This window comes from Python bivittatus, unplaced genomic scaffold (assembly GCF_059951505.1).
Source record: "Python bivittatus isolate LINGU-HERP-01145 unplaced genomic scaffold, Pbiv_v1 ctg000700_np1212, whole genome shotgun sequence".
Taxonomy (NCBI): domain Eukaryota; kingdom Metazoa; phylum Chordata; class Lepidosauria; order Squamata; family Pythonidae; genus Python; species Python bivittatus.
The window spans coordinates 37,436,074-37,451,714 of NW_028277098.1; the positions used below are offsets into that span (position 1 = coordinate 37,436,074).

Sequence of the window (15,641 nt, forward strand, 5' to 3'; positions counted from 1 at the left end):
GGCAAAACCCAACCAGTTCTTCAGAGACAAAAGATGGAAAAATTCCAGAGTGGCTGACAGGTAGAACAAACAGAATGTGTTTCTGTTACATGTAAAAAGGCAAGATGGACCCTGCTAACTGGCATGGTAGGTCTCACACCAGCTACAAGACACTGTCCAGTTCTCTTGCAGGACCACTGACCAACTCACATCCCAGTCAGCATCCAGCATCTGGGCCTCCAACTCCTCCAAACCAGTGACACTGGGGAATATCAAGCCACAATCCCCAGCTCCACACAGATGAAAAGCAGTTCACAATGAAGCCATCACCAAAGCTGTCAACTGGACATCAACCAGTCCTACCATTGCCACTGGGATGCTGGGATTCAACGGCTAAGTGGCAGCATATGAAGATAATGTGCTGTCCCAAGCACCGTTTCACTATTAATAACTCCTCCATGATCATAGTGCTGGCCAGAGAACAGCCCTTCTTTCTTAGCCTCAAGTGTGAACCTCTGAGCTGCCATCTTCAGAATCTGCTGTCATTGCCACAAGCTGCTGTCACACCAACCGAAGGCTCAGCAACCTCAGAGCCATCTACAAACCTTCACCTAAAAAACACCTTCAACATCAACACCAATGGCCTGTCATCACACAGCCTCAGCACCACAACCAATGTATTTCCACCCAGCGCAATCCTTTTATCCTTCCCTTCTAAAGCATAATGTTTTTTAAAAAATATTTTAGACACCTTGTGCAATTTAGAATCTTGATTTTTCAGGATAGTAAGATAAGGTAGTAAGAAGGTAAGGTAAGGTAGTAAAAAATGGCTTCTCACTACATAAAAACTGTCCCTCAATAGGTGAAATGCCAGTGGATGACCTTGTGGATGAAACAAAATGGTTGGCCCCAGGGCCCATTTGGTTCTTTTATTGGCCATCATGTCAATAGTGGAATTTAATTACTAAGTCTGAAAGAAAACAAAGTAGACTGTATCTCCTTCCTACCTACCTACCTATCTACCGTCTATTTCTTTTTTAATCAGGGGTATAATAATTTTGAGGAGGGAACAAAATGAAGATTCAAATTTGAAGAGAAGCCAGGTTCTTCCCTTCTGAAGCAACCCAAATCTAGTCACCAGGCCTATTTTTTAGCATCAGTCTAATGAGGCATTTACATCTCTGCACTTAATGCCTTTCATCATGATACAAGTTACTAACCTTGTTTGCTTGGATTAAGTGAAAATCTTTTCCATAAGCCTTCAAACCTTGTTCAAAATTTCTACATTCTTCTTCTGTCCAGACAGACAGCTCCTCTGAATTAAAATAATACAATACATAATGAGATAGAAGTCAAAGAAAGAAACCAACATATGAATTCTTAAGTATTAAAAATGGTAACATGTCTCACTTTTGATACAGGACCACTCTAGATGCAATGTTTCTTTTACATATAACTATTTGGAAACTGGGAAGCTCCTCACAGTGTATTTAAAAGAGTGTATGGGGAAGAGGAGCAAATACTTAATATTGTAAGCATCTTCTTCCTCCCTAATTTATTTCCAGCTCTGGAATAGGGTTGGGGGTTAACTGTTTTAGAAAGCAGAACCCAGCAAGGGGCCACTCCCTTCTCCTCTATCCTTTTTCATATTCAAAACAGGTAAAATCTTTTCTGCACAGAAGTTCTTCACATTCATATAGGTTTACAGAAATCATTGTATTCTGAAAATACAGTACAATAAGTTGCCATTGTTATCTTTTTCTACATGTGTATGCTAGGTCTCAAGATAACCAAGGTACTATGGAAACACTTCCATAGCAAAAGATGTGGCTGTGAATCAGGTCCTTCCTGTCCCATCCTGCACCCTCATCACATGGCATCTTCAGATGAATTCTCTTTCTCCATATCTTCACAAAGTGAAAATATGGCTACTGTAATATGTGTGTATACCACAGAACTTAAGCTTAAGAGGGAGAATCAAATATTCTACTGAAATAAGTATGAAAATTATTGGATGGATATATATAAATATACAGTAAGAAACAGGTTTGAAAATGATGTAAAAACTCACAATAGCAAAACACATTAAAAAGAATAAAACATACACACCTCGGGCTGCTTTTACATTAAATCTCAATCTTCTTAATGCCTCATCTGTATCAAAATTACATTTCACCAATTCATACAAAGCCTGAAAAAGAAGAAGTCCATATTGTCTTCTCAGGCTTCATTTTTACAATTCTAATATTAAAACTGAGAGAGCTCCAGCAGTATGAAATATAACCTTCAGTTTTTTCTATAACTGATATAAAAATTCTGAATCCTCTCAAGATATTCCAAAATGTTACTGATTGGATCTAGAATGTTATTCCTCTGACAAGAGCACCCTGAAGGGGAGACCTCTTAAAATGGCTCTTCTGGTGGAAAAAATGAACCAATTTCCCCTGATTTCCTGTCTCTTTTCATCATCTGCAACATCTTCTTCCACTGTTCTGGACAGCTCACAACCCTCCAGGGCAAATTTTAATGAAAATGTACACAACAAAATGAGGAGAATGGGGGGAAACTGTTGGAGACTGACTCCCTTTTCAGCCAGTGGAAAAGCTCTGCTGAATCCAAAGCTCTGTTGGCAAATGAACATTTCTATATATTTGATATACCTGTTCATTATCTTTAATATGAGATCCTTCAGGAATTGCATCAATTCCTCTCTCATCACCTGTTCGTCTGGAGGCTTCATTAAGGAATTCAATCACTTTATCTTCAGTCAAGTAATCTGGATTCCATAGCAATTGATCATCATTTTCATACACTAAAATTAGAGACAGATAATTACATGTCTCCTAACAATATTTAAGCTTATCTTCTAAAGAATCAGATAATTCTTTTCATTCTATCTTACCTCTAGACAACCCATAAATTTCTGTTTCTTAAATATTACGGAAAAATAGGAGACCTGAATCAAGGAGGGGAAATCCCGTTCCTGACTAAAGCATTTTCTCTAGCAGAGACATTCAGGAAAGTGCCTCATCCTACTTACTTTTTGAGTTCAGCTTATTTCATCCAGTTCCAGATAAATGCAAACTAAACTTCTAAATACATTACTTTTGCAGAACAACTTAGTCGAATTTGATAATTTTACACAGAAAACACATTTTTAGAGCAAATGTTCAGAAACTATTTTCTAATATTTATATATAGGGAAAAACTACTACTTGAATATTAAAAGTCTGTTTTGGAATATCATAGTAAAAATATCCTGCTCTTTACTTCCTAATATCCCTTGCAGTAACTGTTCTAAAACTTCACTATAACCTGCCAGCCATATATAAAGAGAATGTTACCAAATCTGACACCCATAAATGCTGCTAAGCTCATATAAAACCAGAATGATGAAAAATGTAATGTCATTTAATTTTAAAACTTTTTCCCTTTAATATATAAAAGGAAGAGAGAGAGAGAGAAAACAGGCGCACAAAGCAAACAGAAAAAGAAACATTATGTTACATATTGCAAATAGTTCAGACTAATTTTTTTAATACATTTAACCTTGACATGAAATAATACAGATCATAATTCAAAATCCTCCATAAATGTAGCCAATAACAGAACCAAGACATTAGTTCCCCAGCTAATTAACAGATAAGCATGGAACCAGACAGAACCAACTGCTGTGAATTAATCAGAATTAAATCTATCTCACTGGATAATATACCAAGATTCCAACTGTCAGGCACTGGCTGAGTTGTTCAACCATTAAGTTGTTCTTAGAGTTTCTGCAACCTCCAAAGCACCACAGGTAGAATTTTTGAAAGAAGGTTTCCACTATTATGGCTGCAATAATACATGCTGGATTCTGTGTAAATTCCACCCGCTTCAGTAATATATAGGACTGTGCTGTTGAACTGGCAGCTTTGAGATATTCTTATTGAACAGTGATTTGTGAGGTGTTTTGAAGATACATACATTAGAGATGCACCTGATAATGGGCAATCCAGTTTTGTAACTTTGTATTGATAAGGAAGCCATCCATAGGTGTTTACATCATCCCTTACTCTGTGGTGTGTGTGTGTATGTGTGTGTATACATACATACATACATACATACATACATACATACATACATACATACATGAAAATAACCAATTTATATAGGCACCTATCTCACCACAGTCGACTGTGGGCAGCATACAACAAAGCTAAAAATGATCAATAAACACATTAAAATTTAAAAATCAAAATCAAACAAGAATAAAAGGATGTTAAAAATAAAGGAGCCGTCTCACAAATTCCCCCGCCCCCTGGGGTCCCCAGACCTGCTGGCATAACTGGGTCTTAAGGGACCTCTGGAAGCTCAACGATAACAAGGCCAACCTCATATCTGGGGGGAGATGATTCCATAGCACGAGCACCACAGCAGAAAAGGCCCGCCACCTAGGGCCTGCCAAAGGTAGCTCCCTAGGCGACAGAACCCATAACTTGCCGTCTCTGCTGGATCTGGTAGGATGGGCAGATGAAATTGGGGAGAGGCAGTCCCTCAGATAACCCGACCCCATGCCATGAAGGGCTTTAAAGGTTAACACCAGCACCTTGAATTGGACTCGGAAACAAATTGGTAATCAATGCAGCTCGCAAAGCAGAGGTGTAACATGTGTTCTACTAGGAACACACATAACTGCTTGTGCCATTGCATTCTGCACCAGCTTCCGGATACTCTTCAAGGGCAGCCCCATTAGAGCACGTTGTGGTAGTCTAACCAAGAGGTGATCAGGGCACGAGTGATTGTGAGTAGGTCCCTCTGATCTAGGGATGGGCACAACTGGTGCACAATATGAAGTTGTGCAAAGGCCCTCCTAGCCTGAGTGAAGAGCAGACTGCCACCTGCTCTTCACTCAGGAGTCGTGAGTCCAGGAGGACTCCCAGATTGAACACAGGGTCCGTTTAGGGCAGCGCGACCCCATTCAGTACCAAAGATGGTAAAGTCCTAAAACCAGAGGGGCTCAAAACCCAAAGCCACTCCGTCTTGCCATGGTTCAGTTGAAACTATTGTTCCCCATCCAGATCCTCACAGCCTCCAGACACTGAGATAGGATGTCCACAGCATCATTTAATTCGTATATATAATACTGCATCGAGCCAGTTTGCTTTAGCCATATTTTTTAAATAAATCAAAGTGATTTAAATTCACATATAACACTAATTTAAAAACGATACTTCAGAAATATACTAAGCCAAACAAACCAAATATTGCTTAACATGATGCTCAAAGCCAGCTTCTATTTCTCATTCCCAGTATGAATAAATGTAAAGCTTCCTTGCATACTCTTTATATCTTATACCTTATTCTCATGGCCATTCTAACATGGTAAAATCATTAGCTAATTACTTTTGTCATATTCATTTCATGTATAAAAATCACATGGTAATATTGTCTGAATTGTTAGATGTTTATAAATCAATCTTATCGAATTGAATCTCCTGAAGAACTTACCTAAAATCTTAACCTAAACCTTAATTAAACTGAATTGCCATAGTAACTTTAACAACAACTAGACAACCCGTGACACATTGGGTCATTGTTTCAGAGATATTTCCTTACAAAAAACAGAGAAACAGAATGACCAAGGGCAAAAAAGCAGTGGGAGTGTGAGTGACTTACAACTTGCTGCCATATTCTCCATTGACTTTGCTTGTGGGAAGCTGGCAGGGAGCATCAGAAACTTTCCTTCCTTCCTCCCTCCCTCCCACATAAAGTATAGGCTTGCACCATTTGCCCTCCCCTCATGACCCTCATTAGAGCTCCATGGGTCTTCCTCCTTGGCTGATGCACCGAACTGCCTGCCACTTTGCTGGGGGGAGATGGAAAAAAGGGAGCCACAGACTGCAAGGAAAACTGCACCCCACTCTCTTGCCACCAGCCGACTGGGTACAGGGGCCAGAGGGAGGTGGGAGAGGTTGGGGATCCCTTCCTTCCTTCTTCCCGCCTTCTCTTCCCCTCCCTCCCTCCCTCCCTTCCCACATAGGCTTGCACTGTTTGCTTTCCCCTCACGACCCTCAGGAGAGCCCCAGTGAAGCCTCCTCATCCTCCTCCTTGGTTGACCTGCGGAATGCCCGCCACTTTGCTGGGGGGATGTGGAACAAAGGGAGCTGCAGACCATGAGGAAAATTGCACCCCTTCTCCCCATTCTGGCGTGTCCTCAAGGGTCCCTTCCCTTGAGGGAGAAAGAGGAGTCCCCCATTGACCACCGGCACCCCCCAGCCAGCCCTACCTTGCCAGCAGGCATTCAAGTCGCTCCCTCATCCTTCCCTCAATGCCCATCTCCATTAAGAGATTTCAAATTTCTACCTTATTTCCAAAGCAGCCACTCGCCCATCAGGCCTTGCCACCAGCTGATTGGGCAAAGGGGACAGATGGAGGTGGGAAAGAGGTCGGGGATATGCCCATGACAATCACATGAGCTGTACTGACTGTGGAGGCACAGCAGCACAGTAGTCCTGAAGTGGCCACAAATTTCCCAAATTTCAATCCCATAGGAGTAAGGGGCCCTGGATTTTGGACACATCCTGTAATTTAGCTCATTTGAGGTACCTCGGTGTAAAAATTGTTGCCTTACAATGTACCGTTTCACCCAGTTGAAGGTTATAGACATGAGAGTTTTAGTAGTATATAGATTTTGTTACCTTTCTCATTCTCTTTATATTTAGATATACCAACTGGAATTTCAGCTTGATACATGGAACCCACCATGATTTCCTGTTTGGAAAAAATATAAAACATCTGTAATTACAGTTCAAACACCATAATATTCAATAACTAGAAAGATAGCTAAATACCAATTGCAATAAAAACATTTTTAAACTGTGAAATAAGTATATTTGTTCATATATTGACATCTTTATTCAACATAATTCCTTACATGGGCTTAATAATAGCCAAATCTGCCAATAAAAATACCAGATTCTGCAGCATTTTTCAGAAACTGCCAACTTGTTCCTAACTGGAGTGACTAAACAAATCAGGAACTCAGAAACAGAGAAAAAGTTAACTTTAGATCCAAATTGTGGGCTTGCTGCTGCCAAATGCACCAAGAATTGGCAGCAACTATAAACTGTAACTTCAGATTGTGTCTAGTTAGGAAAGCGACAAAGCAGATTACTTGCTTATATTATTAAGTTTTTCTTTGGTGGCAGAAGTCCATTGCTCATGAGTAATAAGACAGGATTCTCTGGAATTCTGACTTGTTATATATGGATGAAACAAGTGCACCTGAGTAATAAATGATCCAGCTTATATGCAAAACCAAACTGTTACCTTAACTGTCACATTTAAAAAAAAAAAACATTCTGCACTGAGTCAAAACAAGTTTTTCAACTTGGCAACTAGTTATCAAGCAGACACAACTAACAGTCAAGTGCTTTTTTTCCCCCAGTTAGCATCATTTGGATAAAGAAAGGGGAGGGAAGGGAAATGCCATGAAATAACATGCATAATAAAATTGCAGATGTGACTAACAAAAACAACAACAACAACAAAACCCTGGTGTATTAACTCAGTCCTCTTAAGTGCTCAATGCATTTAACTAACAACTACAAGATTTCAACAATTTTATTTAAATCAGAGTTAGGAGTCTTTAAATAAACTATAGCTGAATGCAAAGAAAACTACAGATCTGCTGGCAAAGAACCCAGCCTGTGAGATCATTCAAATATAATCTTCAAATGGCTTAACTGTAAAGGCTCCATAGGTCCCAACTAGCTGCGATAACCCTTCATAAGAAGGAGCTTTGAATACTCATAATGCTAGGAATGATTTTTGGCACAAATTAATTTGTATAATAGCAATATATGTTGATATAGTTTATCATAAAGCTCAAGTATTTACTTTTTTCCAGTCTTCTGAAGGAATATAGTCTTCGTCTTCTTCAGATTCCTCTTCTATTTCACTATCTATATTAAGAAAATTAACAACTTTCACTTACATGGGGATAGTTATCCTGAATTTACATTTCTTCAAACAAAGTATTTTCTACAGACAGATTTTTCAAGACCCATATCTGGTTGGTTAATTAAATATTGAACTATGATGTCACAACCAACTCTGTGTGACTAATTGTGGTAGGTATATCCTGACTGAATAATACTATGAACTACAGCAACTTAGGAGGTTTCCAATTTTGAAAAATACTACATTCTAGTATAGTTATTTTAAGCAAATAACTGTCAGAGTCTGCACACTCAATCCCAAAGGTCAGTAAATCCTCTGGAGTCCAAAGAGTTCCATTACAGATTTCTTTATTTTAAGAGAAGCGCACAGCATCATAGTTTGTTGAGTCTGCCTCAACATAGCAAAGCCTTGTCTTTTTAAGCCCAACTTCCCCCCCTTCTAGGTTTCTATTCCCACTTGCAGCTCTTCGCGCCTTCCACCAGTTCTCACACATCTTGGCCTTGGATGTCTGGCCAATTATAATTAGTAATTAAAACATATAAAGCAATCGAAGAATCTGGTTTGCGTACATCCTGACAATAACTGCTAAAGAGTTGATACATACAACGAAATGTTGCTTAGGAACATCTACATCTTGAAAGTCACAAAAACATAGCATTCAAATGAAAAATAAGCTGTTGTCCAACACAGGCAAATCTTAGCATGCAATACTTAAAAAAAAATTAGAAATAGGCTTCTGAACATATCATACAAAGAATGGGGGAAAAGATTCACACAGCTAAAAATTAACTATATTTTTTCAGGGATATACTTTGGAAGGATGTATATGTTTCAGGATGTATTAGCTAAGCAATTCATAAAATAATTTTATGTAATCATTTCATCATCCCACAAATTCCATACAGGAAAGGGAAGTACAAATGATATTTTTAAGCAGAGATTCATAGGTTAAAAAAGTAGCCATGCCATATGTTAGTTTTGGTAACATACAAAACTAAACTATTTTGCTGCATTCTTGGGACTCACTAACTTTATGCTAAGAGCATTTCTGTTCCTACACATGTGTACCTAAGTAGAAATGAGTTAGGCAAAAAGTAGTTGGGCAGCATAATGGGAAAAAAGCTATTTAATATTCTTAGCATTCATATAGAGAAATACAAATATTAGAGCACTGATTGGGCCAGAGATAGCATCACGTAAGCCTCTATTTCCCTAGCCAGTTTTCCAAATTTTAACTCTGAACACCAGGAATGAAGAATCACTAGCTTAACAAGTCTGCCAGCAACTTTTCCCTCTCTTCAAGAACCCCCTCCTCTTTTCTCACCCTTCAACATTCAGATTAACAGTGCTCAGAGCTTACTATCTCACCAGCAAACAAGAGAAAAGATATTCAGCACCTAGAAATGCTCCCTTCCAGCGTATAGAGGATTCTCTCACTTGAATGCAGTAATATACCATGTGGGCTATATATACCTGGATTATGATCTGATCAAAATTCAGTTTTTACACATAATTGTGCAGGTTATATTCTTGATAGAAATGAAGTATTAGAAAATAGGGCAGTAGATCTTATTATTCAAATTTGGAATTCAGAAGTTTCAACACCAACTAGCATATCTTTAATTAATTCACAGAAAATATATTCTAACATGTTCCTCAGTGGAGCCAATGATATCAAGGGACAAGGCTTTGGAGAAGATCATTCTCCCACTCCTCACCCAATTTATCCCTTGACAAGCACCTTCCCTGTAAAAAAACAAACAGCAACTACTATCTGTCTTTCTCTATAATGGAAAGACAGTCTTTTACTTGTACAGAAGAATCTTATTGTCTCCATCCAGCAGCTGATAGAGCTCTGAGGTTTGTAAACATTTTCCTTTCACAAGAAAACATTTCTCTCCTTGCAGTTGCTTTTAAAATAGTAAAGAGCTGAGGGGTGAGACTCTTTCCATACATCTAGAAGATTTCAACTAGAGAAAAAAAATCACTGCCTTTGTCTCATTAAATTTGTCCAAACTGCTATACATACAGTAGATTTCATAACCTTCAACCTGTTTCAAAATTCCAGATACTGTCATTTAGCAATGGTTCTAGCTCTCCTGATGTTCACTGACTGCATATGAGAATGCCCAAATATTTGTACAGTTTCTATGCATTATTAAAATGTTTAAAAACTAATTTAGAAAATACATACTTGTATCAAAGTATTTACAACGCCGTGGGCGAATTATTTCTGGTACAACAGATGAAACTGGATCACCATTGGAGGACTGCGTCTCATCCTCCTGACCTGATGAATCCTTTATAGTCTCCTCCTTAGAAACAATGTAACAAAGATAAAAGCAATTATTTCTATTAACTCTGCTTGACTCTTAACAACATAATCCAGAAAAATAGACATAACAGATATCTTAAAACAAAGGTCCAATTAAAAGATGAGTACAGGGAATAAAGCAGACCAAAGCTACACATTAAAACATAAAAAAGCAGTATTTTAACAAATATCTGAAAACTAAAAATAGAAGCAGCCCAGTAAATATTCACATGGGAGATATTTCAGTTTCAATACTACAACTGAAAATTTTTTGTTTCACCTACTCAGCATTTTATATCATAAAGGATGAGACCAAGAAAAAGGTCACTGACTCTATGTTCATCTTAAATTGGGTAGCAATAGTATTATTTATGAACTTGAGCAGTTCTTGAGGTTACCTGGTCCCATGTTATTAAAAAACTTTAACCAATATTTAAAGGACAGAATTTATTTCCCTAAAATGTATGTAGACAAATACACTATGGAAAGCTTCCCCCCCTTATTAAAGTTTCTAAGTCTAGCTGAAAAACATCCCTATATACATATGACATATTTGCCAAAAGGTATGTATGCATGTGACAGGTTTGCACAGGCATCTGTGTATATATATTTGTCAAAAGCCACACTCCAAAAAAAGAGGAGAGTAAAGACAAAAACAAAAGAAAACAAAAGCATTAATTACTACGGATTAAAATTTCTGGTAAAAGCAGTTGATCCCCATCTTCATATATCAACCAATCTCATATACAATCCCATCTCACACAAGAAACACATGGGGACGTATACACTTCTTTCCCTACTTCCAGAGGAAACAGGAATAGTATTAAGTATCAAATTTTATTTGTGATCATAGACCAACATTCTATATATAACAATCAAACATCTAATAAACTAAAATATTAAGAGAAAAACACAGCTAATTACCTTTTGACACAGAACAATTTATCAGAACTTAATTAAACCCAGAGTTTCATTACAGTGATCATGATTGAAGAGAGCTTTGCTACCTTTTAAGATTTCTAAGGATTTCTCAGCTAATAGAAAAAAAGTATCTTCTTCCATGGCACAGTTGGAGCAGTTAATAAGGAGGAATGATATTAATACAGAGCGCCATGGCCACCTCCCTTCCACAACCTTTGATAAAGAGGCCAAAAGCCTGGCAAGAGTAAATGTTCTTCTGTGAGGGAGAGAGAAAATGTATAAATACTTAAGAGTAGATAAAGGCCTGTTCAATAGGCCAATGTTATGAGAAATTCTGCTCCTATTCTTCTGTAACTGTGGAGTCCTTGGGGTTCTCTGAGCTTGGCTGTTTTCTTGCAAATGTTTCGATACCCGGCTAGGTAACATCTTCAGTGCTAGTATGGGATGGGGTTTGCTCTCTGTTTATATACTGTGGCATGCTCTGCCAATGTTGGTGGGGGGGGGGTTGTTTTATTTTTTCCTTCTGGTAGTTCCTTGATTAGGGTATTGTTTACTGCTGACTGTATGTCTGGTGATAATCTTGGTGTTAATCTCTGCTTATCTGGGTGATGATTGCTGGTGAGGAGATGACCTACACAACCCTGAGCTACACATATTCGCTTCTATTGGTCTTCTATAACTCTAGATCCAGGATACATTGCTTGATTACTTGTAAGGCCTTCTCAGACTCCAGTGAACTAAGAACCCACAATAGGCCTAGACTAAAGTTATGTGTTTTTTTACAAGAGAAGTCAAACTTAGATTCAACAAATATTAACTCAGATAGATATCTGTCTCTCCTTAAAATTAATTTGAACTAGTATTTCAATCATTAAATCCTAATGTGGGCCTCTACTGTTCTGTAACCTAGCTCCAGCCTCAGCTTGCATTTGAAATGCAGTGAGGGACATGAAGAATTGCTCTTAAGAACTTGTACTGAATTACCTCCATTTTTTTACATCTTTATAGACACAAATGTGTGTGCCATAGTGTATTAAACTTAGGACTTTGGCCCTGAAAAGTGTGATTACAACAGGAATATGATTATTTTCATAGTGTTTGGCAAATCTAATGATTAGATGCTTTTTTTGCACAACTTGAAATGGTTTTTTCTTACTCTTTCTAGCTATCAGAGGAAGCATGATTCCTAAGCATTTTACACTTTTAAATACCTAGGAATTGTATTTCAATCCTCTAATACCTGAAAATATCTGTTCAAACTGATTGTATTTGATTTTCTATTTATGGCGGATATTTATGAATTATTTTGTGAATACTTTTGTTTTACTTTTGTTTTATCTATCTATCTATCTATCTATCTATCTATCTATCTATCTATCTATCAATCAATCAATCAATCAATCAAATTTAGATACTGCCCATCTCACAAAAAGTGACTCTGGGCAGTATCTAAATTTGAAATATAAATAAATAAACTATAATTATTTTGTAACTTTTCTTCCCTACAATAAATGTCTAACGCTCATAAACTTTGTTGAAGATCAGCATGCATCAGGGACAGGATGATCACATCATCTGCATAAAGCAAAACAGTGTTTGCTAGCACTGGGGGATCAAATTAACTTCTTGTTAGAGCTTGAATTAGGGAGTTGATATAAATTAAAAAGAGGCTTGTTTAAATCTTATCACGATGGGAAATGGGGCTGAAATGCTTCTATTCACTATACGTCTGACTTGTATGTATATACTCTTACAGAACATAATAATTAATCTAGTAAGATGGCAATGCATAGATGTGTTTGATAATTTCCACCACAATCTTTAGAGATCAAATCAAAAGCCACCTTTAAATTTATGAAGGCAGCATAAAGAAAACTTTGAGATTGAGAAGAATATTTTTCTACAATATGGTTATACAATAATTCATTAGTCTATGGCTGACTGTCCTGCCCTGAATCTTCCTTGTTCATCAGCCAAGATTTGCTCTTGTTCTAGCCAATCAATGAGGTTCCCATATATGTTTTGCATATAGTTTACTAATAACTCTTAAGTGTTATTAGTAAACTATATGCCAAACATATGTGGGAACCTCGTTGATTGGCTAGAACAAAAGTAAGTCTTGGCTGATGAACAAGGAAGATTTGGACAGAAATTAACAGGATTATATTTGTCACTTTTCTTAAAGATTGGGACTGTAGTAAAATAGTAGCAGTCTTTGGGTATCTGGACAGAGCAGTCAATATGTGTGAAAAGGGAGGCCAGCACAGGAACCCACTATTCTGCATTAGCTTTTATTAGTTCTGCCAGAAGAAAGAGAAAAAAGAAGGAAAAATAATCACAGTGTGGAGATGCGGTCAGCAGTAGCCGCTCTGGGAAGAGAAAGAGGGGAACAAAACTAGATGTAAATGAGGCAGGGGAAACTGTCAAAGAACAGGGAAGGAAATAAAAGAGAGCAGCTTTCTCCAGCCTTATTAAAATTTCAGCATGAAAACAGTCTCCCCCAAATGGCTAAACTTCAAAGACACCAATGCTTTTCAGCAGCAAAGTCTGCAAACACTTCTATCTCCTGCCCACTCTTTACTTTCAGCATCATTTTCTACTCTTTTAAGAACTACAGGGAATTTAAGACCCTCATTCCTTAATGTACAGGTAATTATTCAGTGGGGGAAAAAAATTTCATCTTCCTACAGGTAACTGTGGGTGGTAGTTTATATGGTCTTTAAAGGAAGCTACACACACAGACTATTACAGAATTACATTCTGGAAAGAACTATATGGATAACTGAGGCCAATATGCCTTCTTCATTAAAAGACTACAGCTAACAAAAGAGCTGAAGCTTGTCAGATGCACTCTTAGCCATAGCCACCACCAGAATATGTAAAAATGATATGAAACTAAGAAAAATAGTAATAAGATATAAGAACATATCAGGTTTTATAAATGCTCCCAGTTTATATATGGCATAAAGTTTCGGCTTGTTCATTCAGGCCTCCCTTTAGAGATTTAATATACTAATTTCTTTACAACTAGATATAAGCTCTCATCTGCCTCCTTGGGATCTGATTTTAGAAACAGAAAGTTTCCAAACCTTTATTCATCTATTTTGGACAATAACTTTAGTAATGTATCCCAACTTCAATGAAAGAACTTCAACAACTAACTAAATAAATAAAATAGTCAGATGAAGAAGGAAGATCATACAGTGGGGCAAAAAAGTATTTAGTCAGCCACCAATTGTGCAAGTTCTCCCACTTAAAAAGATGAGAGAGGCCTGTAATTTTCATCATAGGTATACCTCAACTATGAGAGACAAAATGGGGGGAAAAATCCAGAAAATCACATTGTCTGATTTTTAAAGAATTTATTTGCAAATCATGGTGGAAAATAAGTATTTGGTCACCTACAAACAAGCAAGATGTCTGGCTCTCACAGACCTGTAACTACTTCTTTAAGAGGCTCCTCTGTCCTCCACTTGTTACCTGTAGTAATGGCACCTGTTTGACCTTGTTATCAGTATAAAAGACACCTGTCCACAACCTCAAACAGTCACACTCCAAACTTCACTATGGCCAAGGCCAAAGAGCTGTTGAAGGACACCAGAAACAAAAAAACAATCTACAATTTGTTCCAGGCTGGGAAGATTGAATCTGCAATAGGCAAGCAGCTTGGTGTGAAGAAATCAACTGTGGGAGCAATAATTAGAAAATGGAAGACATACAAGACCACTGATAATCTCCCTCGATCTGGGGCTCCATGCAAGATCTCACCCTGTGGGGTCAAAATGATCACAAGAACAGTGAGCAAAAATCCCAGAACCACACGGGGGGACCTAGTGAATGACCTGCAGAGAGCTGGGACCAAAGTAACAAAGGCTACCATCAGTAACACACTATGCCGCCAGGGACTCAAATCCTGCAGTGCCAGATGCGTCCCCCTGCTTAAGCCAGTACATGTCTGGGCCCATCTGAAGTTTGCTAGAGAGCATTTGGATGATCCAGAAGAGGACTGGGAGAATGTCATATGGTCAGATGAAACCAAAGTAGAACGTTTGGTCTAAACTCAACTCGTCGTGTTTGGAGGAGAGAGAATGCTGAGTTGCATCCAAAGAACACCATACCTACTGTGAAGCATGGGGGTGGAAACTTCATGCTTTGGGGCTGTTTTTCTGCAAAGGGACCAGGACGACTGATCCGTGTAAAGGAAAGAATGAATGGGGCCATGTATCGTGAGATTTTGAGTGAACACCTCCTTCCATCAGCAAGGGCATTGAAGATGAAACGTGGCTGGCTCTTTCAGCATGACAATGATCCCAAACACACTGCCCGGGCAACGAAGGAGTGGCTTCGTAAGAAGCATTTCAAGGTCCTGGAGTGGCCTAGCCAGTCTCCAGATCTCAACCCCATGGAAAACCTTTGGAGGGAGTTGAAAGTCCGTGTTGCCCAGCGACAGCCCCAAAACATCACTGCTCTAGAGGAGATCTGC

The 15,641-nt window shown here is 38.2% G+C and overlaps 1 protein-coding gene across 3 annotated transcripts in view; it reads right to left on the bottom strand.

Annotated features, from left to right (window-relative positions):
* MIER1 (MIER1 transcriptional regulator) overlaps positions 1 to 15,641 on the bottom strand; it is a 59,537-nt gene that overhangs the window by 11,052 nt on the left and 32,844 nt on the right. For all 3 annotated transcript variants that reach the window (XM_088153897.1, XM_088153896.1, XM_088153895.1), the window contains 6 exons: positions 10,118 to 10,238; positions 7,861 to 7,925; positions 6,660 to 6,732; positions 2,640 to 2,791; positions 2,089 to 2,170; positions 1,200 to 1,294 (listed from right to left, as the gene is read on the bottom strand). In XM_088153897.1, the coding sequence (XP_088010023.1) occupies positions 1,200 to 1,294; positions 2,089 to 2,170; positions 2,640 to 2,791; positions 6,660 to 6,732; positions 7,861 to 7,925; positions 10,118 to 10,238 (588 nt within the window). The remainder of the gene's footprint in view (positions 1 to 1,199; positions 1,295 to 2,088; positions 2,171 to 2,639; positions 2,792 to 6,659; positions 6,733 to 7,860; positions 7,926 to 10,117; positions 10,239 to 15,641) is intronic.